At 43.1% G+C, this 16,840-nt stretch overlaps 1 protein-coding gene across 3 annotated transcripts in view; it reads right to left on the bottom strand.

The window, feature by feature from the left end:
* Positions 1 to 16,840, bottom strand: part of PDGFD (platelet derived growth factor D) — a 170,886-nt gene that overhangs the window by 5,016 nt on the left and 149,030 nt on the right. For all 3 annotated transcript variants that reach the window (XM_032771098.2, XM_032771097.2, XM_032771096.1), the window contains one exon: positions 11,677 to 11,891. In XM_032771098.2, the coding sequence (XP_032626989.1) occupies positions 11,677 to 11,891 (215 nt within the window). The remainder of the gene's footprint in view (positions 1 to 11,676; positions 11,892 to 16,840) is intronic.

Genomic DNA, 16,840 nt, shown 5'->3' with positions numbered 1-16,840 from the left:
CTCATTGAGCGTATGTGGAATTAGGATACATTGAAAATAGTTGAAGAAAAACAGAAAATTAATGAGAAGCAGGAGAAAGAAGTCATTTAGAAGGGAAAAAAAGATCACCTGTCTAAGCAGTAGCTTCTGAGGCAATGACTTCTGAATAGGCCAAAAGCTCACCAGCTGGAAAAGGATTTAGGGGTCATAGTGGATAAGCAAGAGCTCCTGCGGTGCTGTGGCAAAAGGGCTAATGTGATCCTTTGATATATAAACAGGGAGTAATGAGTAGAGGTAGGGAGGTAATTATGTCTCTCTATAGGGTATTGCTTAGACCAATATTGGAACAGTGCATACATTCCTGATGGCTGCATTTTTTTAAAGACATTGAAAAACTGGAAAGGATGCAGAAAAAAATGCTTCGAAGGTGGGAGAAAATGCCTTGCAGTGACAGAACTAAAGAATTTAATTTGTTTAGTTTATGAAAAAGATTGAGAGGTTACATGCTTACAATGTATAAATATCTTCGAAAGGAGAAAATTCGGGTACTAAAGTGCTCTTTAATCTAGCAGAGAAATGCATAAACAAGAACTAATGGCTGGAAGCTGAAGGCAAATTCCCATTAAAAATCAGACACATTTTTTTTAAAGTGAGGATAATTACATTGAAACAAATGACCAAGGGAAGGATTGACTACCAAGGGTGGATTTCCATCTCTTGATGGCTTCAAATCAAGACTGGATGCCTTTCTGGAAACTTTTTTAGCCAGACATGGGTTATTGGGTTAGGTATAGGGGGAAATGGGTGGAATTTAAAGGTCTCTGATATACAGAAGGCCAGACTAGACAATATAATGGTCCCTTCTATATTTAAGCTTTATGAATCTACGGAAGCAATTCATAGCAGTCATTTGCCACCAATAATAGAAGCAGTAGAAGCTGTAGTTTAAACAGAACTCAGGCATTTATTTCAGTGTGTAATCCAGCACTCGAGCCCTACTTGCACTACAGTTTCTACCTTTGTTACTACTGGTGAAAGTATAGTGGAGGTGAGTTTTTATTATGGATTTCTTAGTGTAGATAAGGTAGTAGGGAAGAACAATTCCTTCCACTGTTGGAATCGTTGGGTGAAATTCTATGGCCTGTGCTATAAAGAGATCAGACTAGAGGACCATAGTGATCTCTTTTGGACTTAAAATCTATGAATGTCCTCTGAGGATAAACATAAATATAGCCATATCCAATATCCTGCTAACATCTCATAGTTAAGCCTGGACAGCGCATGACTCCCACATTTGGGGAGGCTGTGCCTGAGCACCTGAAGCTCCCTAGAAGGGGGGTGTGCCACCGGACCAAGGCTCAGACCCCTGCTCTGCCTCAAAACCTGCCCCTGCATGGCCACCACCCCTGATCACTCCCCCCTCCCACCCATGCGGCTCTCATGCCTCTTCACCTGCTGCCCATGTGGCTCTCCACCCCCTTCCCCAGTGGGCCCTCTGTCCACCAACTGCACTTCTCTGTGCCCTCTTTGCCCTCTGAGAAGGCAAAGAGCAGGTGGGGGGCAGCATGGGGGAAGCGGCAGAGCAGAGTGAGCAGTGGGTGGGAGGGGCTGAGGGGGAAAGAGAGTGGAGAGGCCTGAGAGTCGGGTGGGGAAAGCAACAGAGAAGCATGAGCAGCGGGCAGGAGGTGGGCCCACAGGGGGAGCAGTGAGAAATGCAAGAGCCAAAGCAGGCTCACCTCGCTCCCTAGGTGTCAGAGTCGTGTCAGGCTCACCTACACGACTATTTTTTAGCATGGTAGTGTGAGCCCCACAAGCCCAAACCTGACAACTCTGGGAGATTGGCTGCTGCAAGCTGTGTAGACATATCCTAAGCGTTCAAGTGGTGGGCTCATAAGAATGGGGGAAAAAACAATATTCCCTAACAGGGAGACGTTTAGATACAGGAAGGAATGGCTTCTGACACCTTTCAGGCACTTCACAGAAGTGGGATGGGTGAACACAGAGCAGTTCTCCACCAGATGATGGAAGACATCAATAGCTATCAAATGTACGCTTAGGGAATGGACAGACAGGCCCAATATCTTTAATGAGAGAAGATATTCCAGAATTAGAGGGATTCCTGATTTCTCAGGAGACAAGTCATACTGCTGACACCACAGGGAGAACCGCTTGCACTTGGTGGCACAACACTTCCTTGTAGAGGGTCTTTTGCTACTGTTAAGGATGCTCACTGTCCATCCAAAAAACATGCTGCCAGATGGACGGAAGCTGTACTGAGGCGGATGGCCCTGCAACAGTCTGTGTTCTATTCTGAGACAGTAGGTGCGTGAACGGCTGAAGGGGAATGCCTGAGGGAGAGGCCAACTGTAGGAAGGTGGTGAACCAGAATTGTCTCTGCCCTAGAGAGCTATCAGGATCACTGCTGCCTCATCGAACTTGATCTTCCCAAGGATGAGAGGTAGCAAGCGTATGGAAGGGAAGGTGTACCTCAGCAGGTCTGACCATTGCACCAAGGAGGTGGCCCTTCTGATGCTGAAGCTTGGGAACAATATGTTGGGCGCTTTTTGTTCTGGCTGGTTTGCAAAGATGTCTCAGGATGGGGTATCTCAGAGATGGAAGATGTACTGCACTACTGATGGGTGGAATGTGTACTGCCAAAAGGGTAATCTGATCCCAGATGCACCAGTTTCACAACTAGACCACTTATCTGCAGAGTGGGGCAGACCTCTGTGGTACACAGCAGTTATGTCTGATCTGACTTGGACGTGTGTAGACCAAATAATGAGGAGGAATGCCTCACATGCCTCATGAACTGCCTGAAGCAGAGATCAGGAATACTGAGCTGATGATTGTCTAGTTGTGCTCTCTGTCCCAGCATGGAAGGCAACCAGAATCAGAGTCTTTCAGGGGATTCCCCCCTCCCACTTTTTCCTTTCCACCAGGTGAGTGACAACAAAAGCATGTTCGGGGGAAGAGAGACCTTTTTGTTCAAAGAGTCTCTGCTTGGAGCATAGACCATCCTAAGCCAGATCTGAAAGCACTGTAAATGTAGCCTTGTGAATGGGGAGGTGGATGCAGGGCCAGGCAGGACCAGGCTGTTGTCTGAGGACTCAGATGAAACTGGGTGATGAGATCCCTCATTGCAAGGAACCAATCTTGAGGTAAGCAAGCTCTTGCCCTGCCTGAGTAGAAATTTGCTCCAGTAAATTCAGTAACTTGTATGAGGGTTAATGTAGACTTTTCTGCACTTACTTGCAGCCCTAGAGCATGAAAGAGTTCAAGTGAGGAGGTGTTTGCTGCTTGATATGATTGACCCATGGGAAGCCAACCATCCAGATAGGGAAATATTGGGTTGCTTTGCCTGCGAAGTCATGCAGCCATCACGGCGAGTACTGTAGTAAAAACCCTCAGGGCCATCGAGAGGCACTATCCTGGAAGTGCTCTACACCCACAGGAACCTCCTGTGAACTATGTAAATATCTAATTGAGAAAATACATGTCTTTCAAATCCAAGACCACACACCAATTGCCTTCATTCAGGGAGGGGCTTATCGAGTCTGAAGTGGTCATCCTGAGCTTTGACTGTTGATTGAAGACATTCAGCTGTCTGAGGTGCAGGATGGGGGTAAGGAAATATCTGGTGTCAAAGCCCTTCCTTCCTCCTGTGATGAGGGGGGAACAGGCTGTATTGACCCCAGCTGGAAAAGGGAGTCTGCCCCTTGTTTGAGAATCCTCTTTTGAGAGAGGTCCCTGAAAACAGATGGGGACTGGGGCTTTGGACACAGAGACTCTAGCGTGTAGCTAGTCAATATGATGTCCAAGACCCATGTGTCCAACTTGATAAAGTAGTACTTTGGAAGAAAATGGGCTAGGCAGCCACCAAATGGGGGAAAGGTAACAGGTGTTACGGAGACTGATTGGTGGCTCTTGGATCTCTCATCAAAATGCCTTCTTGGTAGGTGGCTAGGGCTGAAGGAAGGAGGAGTGTGGTGCTGCATGTCTGCCATGCTGGACCGGCTGTACTGTCTCCTCAATCAAAGGCTCCTGTGAGGACTCTGACTCGTCTCTGGAAGACCATTGCTAGAGGTGATGTGCAGGGACCTCAGACTCTGATGCCCCAAAGTATGGATTTCAGAAGCCCTCATATGACCAATGACTGAAGTCATAGGAATAGGGAAGTGGGCCCCACAGGAATAGGGAAGTGGGACCCATTGGTTCCTTGGCCAGTAGTGCAGCTTTGCGAAGTCACAACAACATCCAAGATAACTCTGGAAGCTCTGACGGGGCTGATGGTTCTTTGCCAGATTGCCGGTACCAGATCATTTTTGTCTCACAAATAGGAGTTGGCAGGGGTCAATGGTACCACATGACCTGACTCCAACTGATCAGAGACAGGAGTTGGTGAGTGGTGTGCTGATGATGCTGGGGCCTCCACCGGACGGCTGGATCTTGGACCAGGAATACCTAGTTGACAGAGTTGGGACATCTCTCAGCAGAACTAAATCAAGAGGATCAGAGATTCCGGATTCATATATATTGTGGACCCTCAAGAAGAGTGTATCAAATACTGACCAGAGGAGAGCTGGCAGATGTCTTGAGTTTGACCAGATTCAGTGGTGCCAACGTAGAAGTGGTGGACTTTCACTGGATTGGTATTGACAATGTAGAGGGAGAATGGTCCCTTCTGTCCCTCCACAGTGCCAGAATTGAACCTGACCTCTCAGAGTGTGATTTCTAGGCATTAATAGATCCTGGTACCATTGGTACTGGCCTCTCTCTGTGAGCTCCAGATGCACCCTGATCTGGGATGTGAATTCTTAGATGGTGCCAGAGGAAGGGGAGAGGTAGACCTCTTTTTGGAGGGTTTTTTTGGTTGTTTTATCCCTCTTCTTGTGAAGGTGTTTTCCCTTTCCTGCATCGTGCCTTCATTTCACAGAGTCCTTGGGACTGGAGGACTATGAACCAGTGGATGCTGGAGCTGGAGGGGTGCCAGCCAGTGGCTCAGGTCAGCTAGATGTGGGGTGGAAGGCCCAGATAGCTCCACAAGGTGTCTCCAGAGTCTGAATTCTCAAGACTGCCTGGTACATGGGGGAAAAGTGTGACAAATATTGCACCTTGAGGGAATGTGCGTTCCCTGAGGCAGCATAGGCAACTCACCACGAAGACCTGGAGGCAGGAAAGACAAGGTTTGAAGCCTGGAACTTTGGGCATAGTAGGCACCCCAGCTGGTGAAGGATTTAATGCAGGGACTGGGGAGTCTCCCTCAACTAACTGAACTATCCAAATATAAAAAATATTTATAATTTTTGAAGGTTTGAAGATCAAGCGGGAATGCTGGAAAGAGTAGACAAAGGAGACTTCCACCTCAGACCTAAGGCGGTAGAAAGTGATCAGGTGGAGAGGTGATCAGGTGGCGCCGCCCTTTATGCCCTTAGCTGGGAGCATGAGGAGATGCAGGGTGCAGCCCAATGGACACTTCTACTGAAGAACTTCTGGTCCCGAGCACATAGAGTACATGTGCACCCAACAAAGAATACCCACAGGGACTCAAAGAAGCACTTACAAATCTTCTTCACTCCAGACTGTTCTCACTCTACCTAAACCTGCATTGTAGTCTGTCTCACTGATGTCACCACCATCAATTTAAACTTCAATAAGGTTAAAACTGAAGTCTTATTTCCTCTCCCCACCCATTCTCTATCTCTGAGGAATACAACATTATCCTCACTGTCACTCAGTCTTGTAACCTGGGAGTAATCCTCTACTCATCTTGCTGCTTCCTTGCATTTCTATTCTGCCCATATATAAATTCTGTAAAGCTCTCATTCTCTCATCTTGATCACTGCAACTTACCTCCTGAAGTCTCTCTCTCTCTCACCCACACACACACTGCCCATTTAGTTCATACAAACTCCATCCCCAAACAAACAGATCACATTCCTTGCCCATTGATCTGACCACATCAACTCCTTTCTGAATGAATCCCTTCTCAGGGATCCCTTCTTGTCTCTTACGGCATTGCCCCACCTACCCACCTACTTCCTTGTCCAATTCTCCCATGATTTCCCACATTCCACACTACCACTTGTGTAAGGAAATCCCTTCCTGAGCAGACAGAGGAGACCACTACCCTTTATTCACTCCATTGCCTCCTTAAGGCTCACGTCTGCAAAAGCAGTGAGAAAGCAGTCAACTAGGTGACATTTTATTGGTTATTAAAAAAAACCTAACATTCCTTTATTGCAGCATTCCAAACATCAGTGACCACATTACCTTAGTGCTGTGATTTTCATCTGCTCTCTCCCATGCTCTTCCGTATTGTTTTGTTTTGTTATGCATCCACCCACCCACTCCCGCTATGTTGTGTCTGGTGAAATCTGTTTTTTTCCAGCTTGTGATAAGATTCAGTCTTGGTCTATGTATTCTGAGTGGCCTAGCAGCTACTCGGGTGCAGCACAAAATAAAAAACACCACTGCTAATAATACTCTGAACCTTATGGCTTGGACCCTTCTCTGCTACCTCTCAGAACCTAAGCCATTCATTGTCCATCCTGAAATTTAGGCAGAGGGGCTCTAAAATTGTTAGAATAGGAGGAAAGAGAAAAGAGTATCTGTTAGCATTCTGATACACAGAGAAAAAGGCAAAAGGCCTTTGCATGACAAGTCAAGAGGTGGGTAAAAGGTGCAAGAATGGGCCTCAATACTTTTCGTTTTCCTTAAATGTCTTCAGCTGTCTTGCACAGAACAATATTTGTGCAGAAGGTTTATATACTGTGACAAATTCTAGTTACTGCCTTAGGGGTGCTCATCCCTCATGGAAACTCATTTCACATCTCATCAGTTACAGCAATGAGATGGGGAAACTGATTTCTTGTTGCTCAGAGGTATGCACATGCTGGGTGGATGGCACAGGCTCAGTCCTAGCAGCATAAAGAATTGGACTAAGATCATCCACTAGATTTTTCTTCCCAGTGTGCTAAGCCTATGCTCTCTTCAATTTTAGAATATAAGATTTCTCTCTCTGGAACAACCATTCTACTTATTTCCATAGAGAACTGGGTACAAAGGCAATTGTGTTTTCATTTCAAGTCTATCTCAGCAAGTTAGATGAAAGCAGACACGGACATTTGATTAAAGTATGCTGTATTCATTTACATTAATGATTACTGATTTCCTTTGTGAGGAGCCCAGTGGTGTGCCTGATGGAATCACGTACCAAAGAACTTGATTGAGAGATGCTTTTAAACGGAATTAATGCATACAATGTGATGATTGGCCAGTTCGGTTTGCAGGGGTTCATGCCAATCTGTTTTAAATTTTGAGTCATGTGTACTTGTCTGCCTTGAGTTCTGGGCTCCTACAAGCCAGTTTTCTTTAATTTCATGTTGGAACAATGCAAAACCATCCTGCTTCACTAGGTTTCTGTTCAAAACCATAAAATGGGCAGTCTGCTCAAATCAAGGTCCCGTTTAATTACAAAGATTCTTGAGGTTTTTTTGGCAAATTTGCCCTACATTTCAGGTTTGTAAAAAAACTTTTATGTCTCACTATTAACATTCTGCAAAGCATTAGAGTGGAGAGGGTATCCACAATGGGGTATTTTCATATTTTTTGCTGTCTGGTAGCTAATACCATGCAAATGGACATGAAAGGGCAGAATTTTATACTCTTGGTGGAGCTTCTGAAGAACTAAAGCAGTTGTCTGAGAAAATTAAAGACCACATGACAGCTGCTTAGTGTACTAGTGAAGAGTGCTCAGATACCACAGTGATGGGCATGGTCTAAGAATCTGAAGAGAACAGAAAAGAGATCCAAACAAACATCAACAATAACAGGAAAAATAACTTTCTCAAACCTCTCTCTCTCAGCACAGTTAGCATTGGATATATAAAACAACCCCTCAGTGGAGTGCATGCAACTCGCTGGATAACTGGGAGATATTGACTGCAGGGTGGGAAAGCAGAAGGTTGCAGCTGAAAAATGTGCCTTTCCTGATTCAACCCTAAATAGGAGGCTCACTGAGAGTGAAGTGAAGTCTTTCTCAGGCACACACAAAGACAGGCAGGCATCAAACACTATACAATTTCCTGTGTGATTGGCCAACACATCGACACTGTTACATAGAAAAATATTCACAGAGGACAGTGACAGTGGAGCCAACAACAGCAGTACAATAGTTCAGACTCCAATAGATGGTTTAGGCAAAGCTATACCAGGAATAATAAAGGGCTTGAGCAGTTTCTCCTATTATGAATGTCTTTTGAACTACGTCATCTCATGACATCTTTTGTTCTCTTTGGCATGTAAAATATACTAGACTTAGACTCTCTCTGAATTTGGTCCTTAATCTGCTCTCACCTTAAACTGCAGGTGGAGATTTTAAAGGAGATGAACAGCTTTTGTGATGTAAAAATAAATAAGAAGCCCTGCTCCTTCCATTCATGAGTTATCATCTTCTGATTAAACGTCAGTGGGTTTTAGATCAGACCTCTAAAGTACAATGCAGCTACATGGCTTTAAAACAGATAAACTTGAGTCCCTCTCACACAGCCCCCACTTCCAAACTGTTTCTTACGTAAAAAAGGCAGCTAAACACAGAAGAAGAAGAAGAAAGAAAAAAGATGTTTGGCTAATGCTTGGACACAGGAAAACTAAAGCTATTTACTGATGAAAAATATTTTGGACTAACATTAATGGACATATCTGTAGTGTATGACAAGTGGATTTATTTGCATAACTTGTATTAATGTTAATGGGAGGCTTGCGGCTAAATCACTGCTCTTAATTCATCCCTAAGGGATACATTTACATTTTTATTTACAAAAGCTGAAACACTGTCTTTAATTCATACTGGTCTGACAGACAAAAAGCACAGTGGAATAAATTAATGAAAAAGGGAAAATATGAACTCTGAATTTAGTGAGTTAAGTTTTTGGGGAACTTGGGCATTGCCAAACTGATTCTGACCATGTCATAAGTAGATAGGTAAGGTAAGGGTTAATTTTCTTTTGCCTGTAAAGGGTGAACAAAGGGAACCAAACACCTGACCAGAGGACCAATCAGAGAACTGGATTTTTTAAAAGTCAGGGGCGGGAATTGTGTACTCTAGGTCTTTTGTTTTTCCCAGCTATGGAGGAAACATCTTTTCTGCTAACTCCTATTTCTTTCTAATATTTTCCTACAAAGTGTGAGTACAAAGGCCACAAGGCAAATAGGCTGTTATATGCTTTGTGTTGTATTTACAGGTGTGTTGATTTGCTGGACTGGTTTAATGGGTCTTGGGGGTCTTCCCAAAGGAAGTTGGGTAGTCCACAGAGGGGGTCCCCCAAGGAGTATTTGGGGAATCCAGGCTGATAAGAGCCTAATTCTTACCTGGTGGCAGCAAGAAAAAATCCAAGCTGGGAATAAGCTTGGGGAAGGTTCACAATAAACACCCAGATTTTGTATGCTAAAGTCCAGATCTGGGACAGATGTTTAGTACAGACCAACGTTTAATAATTTGCAATATTATAGTAGCTGTGTTGGACCCAGAACCTGAAGAAGAACTCTGTGTAGCTTGAAAGCTTGTTTCTTTCACCAACAGAAGTTGGTCTAATAAAAGATATTACCTCACCCACCTTGCCTCGCCATTATTTTATTAGGCAAATATTCAATCACAACAGTACCATATACAGCAAAATGCCCAGCGATGAACAATTATTCAATAGCATGTTTATGGGGGAAGTTTTTCCCTAAGTGCTGTCCATAGTTGTCTTATGTCCTGAAGTTGATGTGACTGAAGTTCATATTTGTGAGTCTAATCCTCACTGAATCTTTCTATGCCATTTGCTACATTAATATTTTGGGGTAGTTTTTATAGGTTTGTTGTGCACAAAAATCATTTTTGTCATTTATATTTTTAAATATTTTGCCTCTCTCTTCATTGAGTCTCCCTTTGTTTTGTTAAGGAAAGAAGGTAAAATCGGAGAGCCTTATATTCCTTCTTTGTACCATTCATTCATTTTATATACGTCTACCATATCCTCTCTTATTTGTCTCTAAACAGTTCTAAGCCTTTCAGTCTCTTCTCATACAGAAGTTTTCCATTTGTTGCCCTTCTCTAGACCTTTTCAATTTCAGCCATATTCTTCTCAGACTTAATGATCAAAACTGAATGCAGTACTCCAGATAAGGGTGAACCACACATTTATTTAATGGCATGATAAACATTTTCTGTGTTTTTCGCTATCATTTTCTATTCATACAGTACAATGTACTATTTGCTTATTTCACTACCAGTGTACTGAGAAAGTGTTTTCACTAAGCTGTCCACAATGATACCTGGGGTCAGATTCTCCTCTGACTTTCATGCCGTGCATGGAGTTGCATGTCAGGTAAGAATTTTGCCTTCAATCTTTTTTCTGGCATTGTGACACAATGTTCCTTCTAACATGCACTGCCTGGCATTTGTTTATACTGCATTATAATCAGCCACTATGTTAGGTACTTCTGAAATTTCTCACAGCCTTCTCTAATCTTGACTCACTTAAATAATTTTGTATTATCTGCAAATTGTGCCACCTCACAGTTCACCTACTTCCAGATCAATAATAAATACATTAAATAACACAGACTGGGAAACCTGAAAATTAGCCTCCTTCTATGTTGAAAATCGCCCATTTATTCCTACTTTTTGCTATCTCTTAACCGGTTTCTAATCCATGACAGATCGTGTCTTGTAGATTGTAAACTCTTAGGAGGAAGGAGCATATCTTTTAAAATTCTCTCTAAACTGTTATACAAAGCTGTGGTATCAAATAAATACTTTATATAAGCCATACTTGCTTCTTTTTATCAGCTCATATTCATCTACTAGACATTTTTTTTCAATTATTTTATCCAAATTATTTTTTCAATTAATTTACTCAGCCTTGATATAAGGTTCTGTGGTCTGTAATTATACCAGGGTCATCTCATGTATCTTTCTTAACAAATGGTACAATTTTAACTAGGCTCCAGCTCTTTATAGCAGCTGAATTGAAGCCAACTGTAGTTTGCAATAAATTTGTGGAAAGACCTTGTGCCTAGGAAAGTGAGTAATGGTGCTGACTACAGCGCCTGCTTTCCCACAAACTCTGCCTACGCACCTAGGTCTTGACCTCCAACAACCTCCTGGTATTCCAGCCCTGCGCCTCTTCTGAGCTAGTGGTTTTGTGATGTGAGCAAGCACCCTCTCCAGATTAAGAGTCCCTCAAATTCCTTTTCACTTGCGACCTAAACAAAGTAGGAAAACAAACTCTTACAGGCGAGTGTGGTGTCTGGCACAAACTCAGCCTGGGCAGTGTCACTGATCCTTGCTCTTGTCTATGGAATAAGGTATTTTTCTTAGCCATGTTCCCTAGTGACTTAGGTAGAACTTAGAAAGCTCCTATTTGTTTTTCTCCCATTTAGGCATTAATACTCCACTCGTTGCCATTGTGTGCAAGTGCCAGTTTCAGGGTATGTTTCATCAAACATACTGCCCCAAACAGTGAGCCTTACTGTATCTCACATGCAGTTTTAAATGCCTTCAAAGGAGTTTGCCGATCCTTAATGCTGTAGAAGCACCAACATAGTCACTGATGGCAGAACACACAGCTCTGGGAATAGTATTTCCAAGTCCACTCTAGCATGGAACCCACAGAGGAATCACAAAGAAGAAACATAAGAATGAAATACCTCGTGATATTTTTTCACTGTTTTCCCTGCCGTGCACGTGCAGGATCTCCAGTTCACTGTTCCACAGCCACAATTCCCCCCACAGCGCTGGACCAGGAAGCAGCGGGGAAAGAAAACTACATTTGTCAGCTTCAGTTCCTCCCTTAAATTGACAGAGTAGTTCCTTGGAGTGCAGCTGTAACGTTTCACATCATCATTCAATCTGTCCAGGTCAACTGCAAAGCAAAAGTGGTCTTTGTAAGCTTGAGTGGAAAGTGTCTTAGAGTGAACTGTTCTCTTGCATGGGAAGTCACAACACAGGGTTGTGCTCCTGCAGCATCATTCAGAAAATAAATTAAGTGTCAGTGTGATTTCTTTAAAGGTAAATACCAGGAACCCAGTTTTTATGTGATTGCACATGGTCATCTCAGCCCCAATTCTGTTCCACTGAAGTCAACGACAAAACTTTAATGATACTGGATCAGGATCATAGTGGATAAAGCACTGGGATGGAAGTCAGGAGACTGGGTTCTATTCCCTGCTCTGTCACTGACCTGCTGAGTGACTTGGGGAAAGTCTCTTCACCTCTCTGTGCCTCTGTTTCCTCTCCCACCATTTGTCTTGTCTCTTTAGATGCAAACGCTCTGAGGCAGAGATTATCGCTTATTATGTGTTTATACAGCACTTAGCACAATGCAGCCACATTTTGAGTTAGAACTTATCGTTGCTACTGTAATACCACTAAATAATAGAATATCAAAGTCTAAATATAATTTAAAAAGTTTGTCAAATACTCTTATTTCACTGAAATTTCCAAGCACAGGTTTTCCATTGTGGTGAGTCACCTGATGTAAAAATACAGTCAACAGTGGTTTGAAGAATAATTATAATTCATGGTTATAAAATCCATACAATGTTATAAAAATTCCCTAAAGCCAATTTTATAATTAAAAAGAAGAGGACTAAAATCACTGATTTTAGTTTTGGAAGTTCTTTTTTTAGTTTTTCATGTTTTCTGATTCTGTCCCTCAATTTGTTGATGAAAAGTTGAATAATATATCGATAGATGGAGGGAGCTGACTAATGCAATTCTGCAGCTTCCCTGTGTCAAGCAAGAGTTCACTCTCTGAACTGAAAATTGTAACTGGTAGGAAAAGACACATTAACATGCATTATAAATTAATTTGTAATTTATAAAATGTAAAATCTATAGCTGAGAATGAGTCACAATTTGCACTAGAGAAGCCACTAAGCCACTGCATTAACACTGATTTACACAATCTGCAGAGGAAGTAGTGATTGATAAATAGCATGCACCTTTAAATTGTGGCTTTGAAATATTTATTTATCCAAGATACATATGCACGGTGGTTAGATAAATGACATTAGCACCAGTGGACACACTCAAGTCTAGTTCATTTTTCATGCAATGTGTTAACCCAGTTGGGGGAAAGTTAGCAGATAAATCAGGATTTTGGACATGTTATGATACCATGAAAATCATCTCACCATGAAAGCTCAGCTGTTCTCTCAAGAGAGCTAATATTCCTACAAAGAAGGTACATAGCTTCCTCTTGAGAGAAGCACAAAATCAATGGGAGTTACCAGTACACACATGCATCGAGAGGAAAATACACTCCAAATGCACATAGCTCGTTCTTGGAAGAATAAAAAAATATTGATTTCTTTGTTTCAACAGATTATATTTTGTTCTCTGTTGTCACTCTTCAAATCCACTCCCTCTCACTCTTGTTCCCACAGGCTAATTTTTTTCACAGGGAAGAAGGTTGCCTCTGCCCCCAGCTCCCATCATTCCCATCAGCACTTTCCAGATTCAACTTTGTTTAAAGATAAAGCAAAGCTTAGTTTGTTCACCATTACTTTAACCAACTGGCAATCAAAAAAACTGACCAAATGGAGATGGTGCTGATTCTATAGTCGTGATCAGTGGTATCTCCGGAGGGCAAGTCCTAATGCATCAATACTGTACCACATCAATCCAAGGTGGAGAATTCTGGAACAAGTAGTCTAGGGTTGGAATGGGCTGGATAGATGTGAGCTGCAATGAAGGTGTGGAATGGGCAAGCTTGTATGGTGCCTACCCCTGCTATCGAACACGTGTGTTAGAATATGTCTATAGTGCTGCAGTCTAAATTCTTAAAATATAAGGAGGGAAACAGTCTTGCATGGATTATTTAATGCTAACTTAAGACATTAGGGTGGCATTTGTGAACGGGATATCTGTAGATGAATTTAGAATAAAATACTCAATGCTTGATTCAGCGCTGGGCTTCAGGGGCATCTGCTGACACAATGCAGGTCACAGGGCTGCCAGTGATGGGTCATTCACCTAGAGAGGGCTTGCTGCAGTGCACTGCACCCATATCCCCCACTCTACCAGGGCACACCCAGCTGGCCATCACAGTTCTAAAAGAGAATAAACTGGCAGGGGAGGGGGCACCCAGAGAATGAACTGACTGCCTGCAAAACCCATTTGGCCTCCACCCATAGAGCATCTATCCTTTAAAGGCACTCACCTCTGGTGGAGCTCACATGGAATGCGGCAGTACAGACACCAACTTTCCCCTATCTTGGGCAAATCTCTTCTGGGGCACAGCATGTGCCAGTGCTGCGGGGCCACATTGAGCTAGCCTGGATTATTACTGTAATGAGTTCATCATGAGATTATATCTTAACATTCAGACTGCAGCTGATGGAGAATGAGGCTGCCCACTTTTTAAGGATGTCAGCATATGACACGAGTCACATCGTGGCAGCCACAACTAGCCAAAGGGCTTAAACCCCCTAGTTTAAAGGTCAAGGCATTCTCCATAAAGGGTCTTCAATTCTGACCTGCCACAGCCTTAATTTGGTGTCCTTTAAAACTTTACAAGGCCTTTTCCCTCAGGTTTTTTCTGGGCCAGGGACCATGGAGAGAAAGGGGAGAAGGGTGTAGTGGAATAATTGTGTTCTTGGGCATTTCAGAAGGGTTGTAGTTTAATGACAATGACGCAAAATAATAGGACTGGTTATTTATAGCAAAAGCATCTCCCCACAGCTTGGGATGGGCCAGGGGTGAAAGTAAGGCAGTATGGCGTACAGGTAAAAAGTGGCTGCAGGTACCGGCTCCTAGCGCCTTACTTCAACATCGCTTCTGCTTTTGTGCCCCCCGTCGGTGGCCCTGCCAGGTCCCTAGTGGCAGAGCCACCGGTGGGGGAGCACAAAAGGGGCAGCGACGTTAAAACACTGCCGCAGCAGTGCTTTATGGAGAGTCCTTAAGTGCTGCCGTGGCAAAGACCCTGCTTAAAGCGCTGCTGCAGCAGTGTTTTATCATCACTTCCCCTTTTTCCCCCCCAGGGTGCCAAAAGAGGGGCGGCAAAAGGAGCAGCTGCCCTGGGGCTGGTAATTTAAAAGGACCCGGGGCTCCAGCCACTGATGCAGTAGCAGCAGCAATGGCCGGAGCCCCAGGCCCTTTAAATTGCTGCTGGAGCCCTGGGTGGCGTGGGCCAGGCAGCCTGGAAGGGCTGCTGGGGGATGCTGACCCCCTCAGCCCTGCCCCTTCTGCCTGAGGCCCCACTCCTTCCAGTGGGTAGGGGCGCAGAGACGGCCCCCATACCAGTAAGTTTTCAATTTTACTTTCACCCCTGGGATGAGTAAATATAAAGAACTCTAAATCAACTAATGAAATAATACATTTTAGTTAGCTATATTTTTCTAGCATTAGCCACCGGAGAAAAATATGAGGAATATTCCAAGATGCATGCACAAAGACTTTTTGGATCCTCATCTAGATTCTTCCAAACCTACTGATTCCACTGATTTCACTAGGCATTGCAAATGCTCAACACCTCTGAATCTCATACTTTTGTCAGCACGGTCCAGATATAAAGGGATTAAGAAGCGCTCAGGTCACCCACTACAAATGTCACCTAGAAATAATACTGAAGTTCATTTTGGATTCTGCCCTAGCAAGGTGGGACAAACTAAGCAGGCAACATACATGGTCTTAACAGAAATGCCACATTCTGATCCTACCACAGAGATACATAAGAACTGCTCTCACTGCTTAAGTGACTTTAAAACTCCATTTGTAAATCATTAACAAAAGAAAATTCTCTCAAGAACGCCCTCTCCAGAAAGCCCAGATTTAAGCTTTTCTTCGGTCTCAGAATTGTTTTACTTTCTGGAGCCAGTTCATTTCTTCATTTATATAACAATGAGATCCAACAGTACAGACAGCTTCATGCATCATTTCACTGCTATGACTAAAAGGTAACCCAGTCTTGATGTGAAATCCTGATGCTTTCCTTATCAAGGGATTGAAACCACTGGGGTCCTTAATTTAAAACTGGAACTAAAAGGTTCGTCAGATGGGCTGCACATAGCTTCAAAACTGAAATTACAGAATTTTTGCAAAGGACATTCATTCATTTTATAGGCAAAGAGAGACGTTGAAGACTACAATAGAGCAGCAAGCTGGGAGATAAAGTATTAGACCCCCAATTTAAGCACCTGCTTAAATCCATTCCTACCGAGGACAGCTCTTAAGTATGTGCTTAACTTGAAACATTGATTTCAGTCAGATTTAAGCACTGCTTAAAATTAAGCATGTGATTAAATGCTATCCTGAACAGAGATATTTTATTGAATCGGGGTCACAGACTACTATTGCTGCTAATTTGAAAGGGGCCTTGTTCGTATGAGTGACAAGGATCTGGGAAGAGAGACCTCTGCTACTAGCCACACTCCGTTTTCAAATCCAAGGAGGATCTTGTTATGCCCTTTTTTTATTTTTTTTGAAAAAAAACATTCAGGTGTAGGTACTGATATGGCCCCTGTGAGGTAGGAAAGTGCTAGTTTCTCCATTCTATAGCTGGGGAACTGGGGTGTAGGGAAATTGAGTGACTCACCCAAGGTCATAGTTCAATCAGTTAGAAATACATTTCTTCTGGCCTCCTGTTGTGAGTGCATTAACATGCACGTGTTGGGCTAAAAATTCCAACACTCACACACTCCTAATTTAAGTAGCTGAACATATGTTTTTGTGCAAGCAAACGTGCACGCATGTGGGTAGCAGATTATTGAAGTGTTAGCAAGTATTTTGCAAGTGTCAGTGCACACACCAGTGTCTGCACCTGAACATTGCATTAGATTAATGGACCAACATTTCAATTCCTAAAATCTA

The sequence above is a fragment of the Chelonoidis abingdonii genome, chromosome 1 (assembly GCF_003597395.2).
Source record: "Chelonoidis abingdonii isolate Lonesome George chromosome 1, CheloAbing_2.0, whole genome shotgun sequence".
Taxonomy (NCBI): Eukaryota; Metazoa; Chordata; order Testudines; family Testudinidae; genus Chelonoidis; species Chelonoidis abingdonii.
The sequence above is the reverse complement of the archived record's forward strand: the minus strand, read 5'-3'. Positions and strand labels throughout refer to the sequence as shown.